This window comes from Malaclemys terrapin, chromosome 1 (assembly GCF_027887155.1).
Source record: "Malaclemys terrapin pileata isolate rMalTer1 chromosome 1, rMalTer1.hap1, whole genome shotgun sequence".
Lineage (NCBI taxonomy): Eukaryota > Metazoa > Chordata > Testudines > Emydidae > Malaclemys > Malaclemys terrapin.
This window is the reverse complement of record NC_071505.1, coordinates 349,723,376-349,731,487: the sequence shown is the minus strand read 5'-3', so window position 1 is coordinate 349,731,487 and position 8,112 is coordinate 349,723,376. Positions and strand designations below refer to the sequence as shown.

The following is an 8,112-nucleotide window of genomic DNA, read 5'->3' as shown; positions in this document are numbered from 1 at the left end:
GTATAACTTCTACAAAACACATAGGTCATAGTGACCCCTGCTGGACCACCACTTTTCCTAACTTTCAATAAACTTGTAATATCAGAGGCATTTAGACTCAAGGTTATCATCCATTTATATTCTTTCATTCTTACATATTAATTTGTCTGTCCACTCCTCTTATTATTATTACCAGAAACTACTAGCAAGATTTTGATCTTGCATTTAAAAGCCTGCTTTCCAATTAACCCTTAATTATGTGGTGTTCCATTTTATTAATTCACAGTGACTGAGTGTACATCATAGAGTTGCAGTTGGCTTGATCACATTCTGGGATAAACACCCCTCAAATACAGAGTAACACAGTCCAGTTCTCACAAACACACAGTTTCACAACTCTCACCAATAAGCTCTAGTAGAATGTCCTCAGTTCCTGCAGCAACTTTCCATATTAAAGCTTTCCAACTGAAATACCTGGTTTATCTGCCAGGATTCCTGAAGGATTGCACGTAGAAAAAACAGGTAAATTTTGCTCACCAGATCACTGTACATATGATACAGAAGTTCAGCATTGTAGTTGCTTTCTTTGTCTTTGTTTATCAGAAAGTGTAGCTTCAGTTCACTAAACTGATCAAGAATCCTGTTCACACAGGGTATAATGGAAATCCACCTTGTTTCAGAAAGCTGCAGAATATTCTGGTGGTCTGGAAACTGCAGAAAGGATGAGTGACAGCATGTGTGGAGGTGGGGGCTGATAGGTGACACTGAAAGGGATCGGTGATGGTCAGGGAGGGGGAACTCAGCAACGGAGAGAGCAGTGCTTGGTTATGGAGTGATAAGATGTTTGGTGTGAGGATGTTCTCAGAATGTGAACTTCCACAATACTGAGCTCACCCAAACTGGGACAGAGCACCCTTGATTAATGAGGAGATATCCTTCCCCCTCTTGTCACGCAGGTTTAAAGTGAGTGGCTACAGGTGATACCTTTCTGCAGGTGTATTTGCCCACTTTGTCATGAAGCTCTTCCGTTTTGATCCCATAAATGATAGGGCTGAATATGGGGAGGGGGAAGGAGGACATAGAGATTGGCCAAGATGATGTGAACATGGGGCGCGATTCTCTAATCGAACCAGTGTGTGAGAGTGGAGAAGAGGAAGGGAGGATAAGACATCAACATCACACACATGTGGGCTGTGCAGGTGTTCAGGGCTTTCTGGTGGGCTTTCTTGGAGGAGATTCTGAGAACAACCCTGATGATCAGACCATAGGACAGGGCAATGAGCGTCAGGTCTAACCCAATGACTAGAAACGCCATCACCAAGCCGTACATATTGTTGACTGTGGTGTCCCCATACAACATCTTCACAACAGCCATGTGCTCGCAGTATGTATGGGGGATAATGCGGTTGGCACAGAATGACAGCCTACTCAGGAGCAGGGGCAGGGGCAGAACAACGAGAACAGCTCTTATCAAACCCACTAGACCTAGTTTAGCTATCTATGTGTTGGTGTGGATGGTGGCATATCTCAGAGGGTTACATATGCCAATGTAATGATCAAAGGCCATTGTCACGAGGACAGATGAGTGCATCATGGAAACCCTGTGAAGGAAGAACATCTGCCTCAAGATATTGAGGCAGCCACTCACTGTAATATCTTTCAAATTGAACCAAAATATACACAGTGCCTTCGGCACGACTGAGGTAGACGTGGCAATGTCTGTGAGTGCCAGCATGCAGAGCAGCAGGTACATTGGCTTGTGCAGGGTCTCCTCTTTGCCTACAACAAACAAAACCATGAAATTTCCCAACAGGCCAATAAAGTAGAACATAGAGAAAGGGATGGAAATCCAGACGTGAGCAGCTTCCAAGCCAGGGATACCCATTAGGATGAATGTTGAAGGGTCAGAGGGGGTGAGGTTGAAAAGTGCCAAGAGGTGGTCGATTCTTCAATTGGGCTCAGAAATGCTCAATGTGCCTGTGAAGGGAGAGAAGCAGAGCAAGTTGGTTATACACTTTATAACAAATATTGTGGTAAATACTTTATAATTATTAAAAGTCTAGAAAAGGGGGTGAATAGTGAGATGGCAATATTTACAGATGGCACCACATTATTTAGGTCATAGTCAAGTCTAGAGAAGTCATCAGAGGGAGCCCATATCAATAACTGCAAGGTGTCTGCCCACTGGAGGGAAAAGCTTGAACTCCTCATATACCTTAAAAGGTTCTAATTTAACTTTATGAACTCAGCACAGCGACCTGGGTATCATGGTACACAGCTCTGTGAAACCCTGCTCACAGTGCAAGCACGTTCAGAAATAAACCAAAGTATTGGGATCCAGGAGGAGTGGGATGGGGAATTATACAGAAAATATAATGCCATGAGATCACTCTGTCAATGTTTCTCCCTCCTCTGGATTCCTCTATGTAGTACTGGGCACCCTTCTCACACAGGATATTGCTGAACTAGAAGGGGCTCAGGGAAGGGCAACGAGAATGATCAAAGGCCCCGGGAAACTCTCATATGGAACAGGTTGAAAAGACTGGAACTCTTACCGTAGAAAGAAGATGAATTAGAGGGGACATGAGAAATGTCTATAAATTTTTGACTGGTAGTGAGTAGATAGGAAATGTGTTGTCCCCGTATCCTACCTCAAGATCAAGAGGACATTCAATTAAATTGAAAAGTGAAAAATTCAAAATAGATAAAAAAGAGTGCTTACTTATAGTACAGTTTGGTTCATTTACAATTTTTACTTCATTTGATTCTATGCTCTCTTTCATGTGTAGTGCCACTCGGCCGCCAGGACAACCTATTCTGTCCTTCCGATATATTTTGAACCTTGGTATTATTGTGTCCCATTGATTATCCTCATTCCACCAAGTTTCTGTGCTGCCTCTTATATCAATATCCTCATTTAATACTAGCTACCCATCTTATTAGTTAGACTTCTAGTATTTTAATATAAGCACTCTAAGAATGGTCACTTTTTAGTTGTCTGTCATTACATGGTGTAATTGAATGGGACTCTTTTTCATTTGACTGTTTCTCATCAGATGCTACCCATATTTTGTCGTCTTCCATCCTCTCCTCCTTACAAAGACATAGAGAATCTCCATTACGAGATGTATGGCTTTCTTTCCTTGAAGCTGACTGGGAACTATTAACATCTGTAGGTCAGGGCTTTACAGACAATAGCCCCAAGGTTTCACTCTGTGAAATACTGTCTGAAAAGTCCTGGTAAGACAGAGGTGTGGCCTGGGCTCCAGCAAAGAGCGAAACTGAGGTGCAGGACAAGGGGGAGCGTAAAAGAGTGATACATAATATTGCCTCAGAATCCCCATCTGATCCCTCTGAAGCATCTGGTGCTGTTCCCTGTCAGAAACACAGACTCTGATGTGACCAGCGCCTAACACACATACTACTATTGATATCATTTCCACCTTTGGCCTTCATTCTTTTGTAAGCAGCCTGAGACAATTGCTGTGCCCCTGTGCATACTATTGGGGTGATACCACAGAAGCCCAGCGATGATCACTGAAACAGTGACCTTGTGAAATATTCCACTGTTTGTTAGTATAATGAAGATATCCACACGTTACTGTGAGTGGTACCAAAGCACTACAGAGGGGCATCAGAGCCCACAGAGGGCCCCTTTTCCCAGCATCCACCCTCCCATTGGGTTCATGTCCCCCACCCTTGAGTCCAACTTCAAGGCCCTGATGTCAGGCGATGTCTTTCTGCACTGGGCCCTCTTCCCATGGTCCCACCTTGCTCTCCACGGCTCCTCATCATGCTCAGATGCCATGTTACCAATGGCATGGCTGGTGTCCACTATAGTGGTTCTTGCCCAACAGCTTCCTGCTGTAGCTCATCCCTGCCTCCCCATCAGCACAGCTGGTTTGTGCTGACCCAGCTCCCGGCTCTGCTGTGCTCCAGCTCCCAGCTGTGCCTCAGCGCTGCTTCTCTGCCTCCGGCCGTGCTCTGCTCACTGCTGCTCATCAGTCTCTGGCCCAGCTCTGCCTTCTGGGCTGCTTCTTTGGCCCCTCTGGTTCTGGCTGGCGTGGCCAGATTTCCACTGCATTAATAAACCAAAGTCACTTAAAACTAACCTAAAAGTAGCTCAGCATATTTCTTGAAACAAAGTTTTGTTTTGTTTCATTCACACATTGGTCTTTACATCAAGTAAAAAATGAAAGCTTTCTTTAGCTACCTAGTACAGATTTGATTTTTTTTTTAAAGCTACATGCCCCAGTAGGAGTTCTTCCACATTAGCAACAAACCTTTGAGATGACAACCAAATTCAAAATTAAAATGCCAGTACTGATACTTGTGTTAGGGTTGGCAGGTGTTTCAAACAAAAACTGGCACATGATGGTGTTAAAAATAGCCCAAAAGTAGCACAAAACATATGTAGTGAAAAAACAACAATAACATTATTATATTATTTATTTCTAATTGCATTCAATGATGTAAGTCAATTTCTACATTTTCTGTTGAATTCATTTGTTACTGTTAGTGATTATTTGGTTTATCCTCCAGGTTTCCTGAAGGATTGGATGTAAAAAATGCAGGTAAAGTTTGCTCACCGGATCACTGTACATAAGATAAAGAAGTTCATCATTGTAAAGTTTCTTTCTTTTCTCTTTGGCTATCTGAAAGTGTAGCTCCTGTTCGTCAAACTGATCAAGAATGCTGTTCTCACAAGGACTAATCTTCCATCAGAAAGCTGCAGAATCTTCTGTTAGTCTAGGAGGTACAGAAATGCTGAGTGACAGGGTGAGTGAGGTTGGGGGTTGACGGGTGAAATGAAAGAGATCGGGTGATGGTCAGAGAGAGGGAACTCAGCAAGGGTTCAGCATATAGACTTGTTTGTCATCCTGAGATCAAATTTGGGGTTTGATGCTTTGATACTTTTATATCTTACACTAATATGTGTGAACAAAGGACAAAGACACTGTGTGTGTTGCATCTGCCTGGCCAGATGGGTTTGTTAGTATAATGGGAAGAGATAAGGGATAGAACTAAAAATGTTACAGGGTATGGTGGGAGTGTAATATATGAGTATACATTGAAAGGCTGCCTGGCTCCTTTCTCAAGCCAAGGTCAAGCAACCTGTTAGGAGGGGCAAGAGAGGATGGGGGGAGGCATAATGAATACTAAAAGCCAAAGAAAAGATTGGCCTTGGCCAATGTGGTAAGTAACTCACTACTTACCCCTCCCATGGGGTACAAAAGGATTGGGATGAAGACCCCAGACTCACGAACCTCCAAAATGGAACATGACCATAAGTTGTAAGGGGTGGGACTTGGGGTATGCATGGCAGGTATATTTGGGCCTACTAAGAAAGAGGAGGTGGAAAAAAATGGGAATGGGAAATGGGGACACAGGCAACATTCTGTGGCATTAGCGCTCAGAATGAAACATACACAACCAGCATGTAGAGCTATGGATATGCTTGCTTGGAACTAACCTCCACAAACATTCATTGTCTACACTTTGGACTTCTGGTCTTCTGCTTCTTGTCCATGTGACAAGAACCAGGGAAGGGGTGAAGGAAAAGCCCTCTACAAAAAAGACCAGTGCTTGGTGATGGAGAGATAAGCCATTAGGTGTGAGGAACTTCTCAGACTGGGAACTTCCACAATGATCAGATCAGACAAACTGGGACAGAGCACCCTTGATAAACAAGGAGATATCCTTTCCACCTCTTGCCACAAAGGTTTAAAATCAGTGGTCCCCGGCAATTACCTTCTGCAGGTGTATTTGCCCACTTTCTCACGAAGCTCTTTGGTTTTGACCCCATAAATGATAGGGTTGACCATGGGGGGGACAACGAGATAGATGTTGGCCAAGATGATGTGAATGTGTGGAGCGATGCCCTGACCGAACCGGTATGTCAGAGTGGAAAAGAAGAAGGGAGGATAAGAAATCAGCATCACACAAAGGTGGGCTGTGCAGGTATTGAGGGCTTTCTGGTGGGCATTCTTGGAGGAGATTCTGAGGATAGCCCTGATGATCAGAGCATATGACAAGGCAATGAGAGTCAGGTCTAACCCGATGATTACAAATGCTGCCACCAAGCCATACATCCTGCTGACTGTGATGTCCCCACATGCCATCTTCACCACAGCCATGTGGTCGCAGTACATATGGGGGATAATGCGGTTGGCACAGAATGGATGCCTGCTCAGGAGTAGGGGCAGGGGCAGAACAAAGAGGACAGGTCTTATCAAACCCACTAGCCCTAGCTTAGCTACTCGTGCATTGGTGAGGATGGTGGTGTATCTCAGAGGGTTACATATGGCAACATAGCGATCAAAGGCCATTGTGACGAGGATGGCTGAGTGCATCATAGTACCAGCATAAAGGAAGAACATCTGGGTGAGGCAGCCACCCACAGTAATGCCTTTCAAATTAAACCAAAATATACACAGTGCCTTTGGCATGATGGAGGTAGTTGTGCTGATTTCTGTGAATGCCAGAATGCAAAGCAGCAGGTACATTGGCTTATGCAGGGTCTGCTCTCTGCCTACAACAAACAGAATAGTGAAATTTCCCAACAGGCCGATAATGTAGAACGTAGAGAAAGGGATGGAAATCCAGACATGGGACGCTTCCAGGCCAGGGATACCCGTTAGGATGAATGTTGAAGCCTCAGAGGAGGTGAGGTTGAAAACTGCCATGATGTATTCGATGTGTTGATTGGGCTCAGAAATGCGCAAGGTGCCTGTGAAGGGAGAGAAGCACAGTGAGAGGTGGGGGGGGGTTACACACTTTATAACAAATGATATATATTTTATAGGTTTCCCTGTGGTAGCCGTGTTAGTCTGTATCAGCAAAAAAAATGAGGAGTCCTTGTGGCACTTTAGAGACAAAAAAATATTTGGGCATAAGTTTTCGTGGGCTAAAACCCACTTCATCAGATGCGTGGAGTGGAACTTACAGTAGGGAGGTATAAATACACAACATAAGAAAGTATGGGAGTTGCCTTACCAACTGGGGGGGTCAGTGCTAATGAGCCAATTAGAATTGGCCTATTCTCAACAGTTGACAAGAAGGAGTGGAAAGCACTTTTGTAGTGCTAATGAGGCCAAAGTAAACAAGATGGACCATTTCAAACAGTTGACAAGAAGGTGTGAGTATTTAGCAAGGGGAAATTAGTTTTTGTAAAAACAATGAGGAGTACTTGTGGCTCCTTAGAGATAACAAATTTAAGTAGTTTTTGTAGTGACCCAGCCACTCCCAGTCTTTATTCAGGCCTCATTTGATGGTGTCCAGTTTGCAAATTAATTCCAGTTCTGCAGTTTCTCGATGGAGTCTGTTTTTGAAGGTTTTTTGTTGAAGAATTGCCACTTTTAAGTTTTCCAATCTAGAAATGGGATGATCAGAGAGGTGGCAACATTTGCAGATGGCACCAGATTATCTAGGTCATAGTCAAGTACAGAGAAGTCCTCACAGGGAGCTATCTACCCAGGTGAATAGGCAGAATGGTGACACTTCGATGTCAATAACTGCAATGTGTATGCCCATTGGAGGGAAAAGCTTGAACTCCTCAAACATGCTATCAGGTTCTATTTTAATTGTATGAACTCAGGACAGGGATCTCGGCTTCATGGTACACAGCTCTGTGAAACCCTGCTCACAGAGTGAGCATTGACAGAAACTAAGCAAAGCATTGGGATCCAGGAGGAATGGGAGGAGGAATCATACAGAACATACAATGCCATGAGATCAGTCAGTCAATGTTTCACCCTCTTCTAAACTCCAATGTGTAGTACTGGGCACCCTTCTCACACAGGATATTGCAGAACTAGAGGGGTTCAGAGAATGGCAACCAGAATAATCCAGAGCCCAGGGCAACTCTCATACCTGGGAGGATAACCAGGGGAATGCCAAGGAGATGTAGATAAGTTATTTTACCTCTGTAGTTGGCACTGGTGCGACTATTTCTGGAATCCTGTGTCCAGTTCTAGTGTCCACAATTTAAAATGGATGTTGATACACTGCAGAGGATTCAGAGAAAAATCACAAGAATTAGTAAAAGATTAGAAAATGTGCCTTATAGTGATAGACTCAAACATCTCAATCTATTTAATTTTACAAAGATGGTTAAGGTGTGACTGGATAACA

At 43.8% G+C, this 8,112-nt stretch overlaps 1 protein-coding gene and 1 pseudogene across 1 annotated transcript; both read right to left on the bottom strand.

Annotated features, from left to right (window-relative positions):
* Nucleotides 1-927: 927 nt before the first annotated feature.
* On the bottom strand, nucleotides 928-1,864 carry LOC128845057 (olfactory receptor 52P1-like; annotated as a pseudogene).
* A 3,862-nt stretch (nucleotides 1,865-5,726) lies between these two features.
* On the bottom strand, nucleotides 5,727-6,665 carry LOC128832815 (olfactory receptor 52P1-like). Its single transcript, XM_054020447.1, has one exon. The coding sequence runs from the start codon at nucleotides 6,663-6,665 to the stop codon at nucleotides 5,727-5,729; it is 939 nt and encodes a 312-aa protein (XP_053876422.1).
* Nucleotides 6,666-8,112: the final 1,447 nt, after the last annotated feature.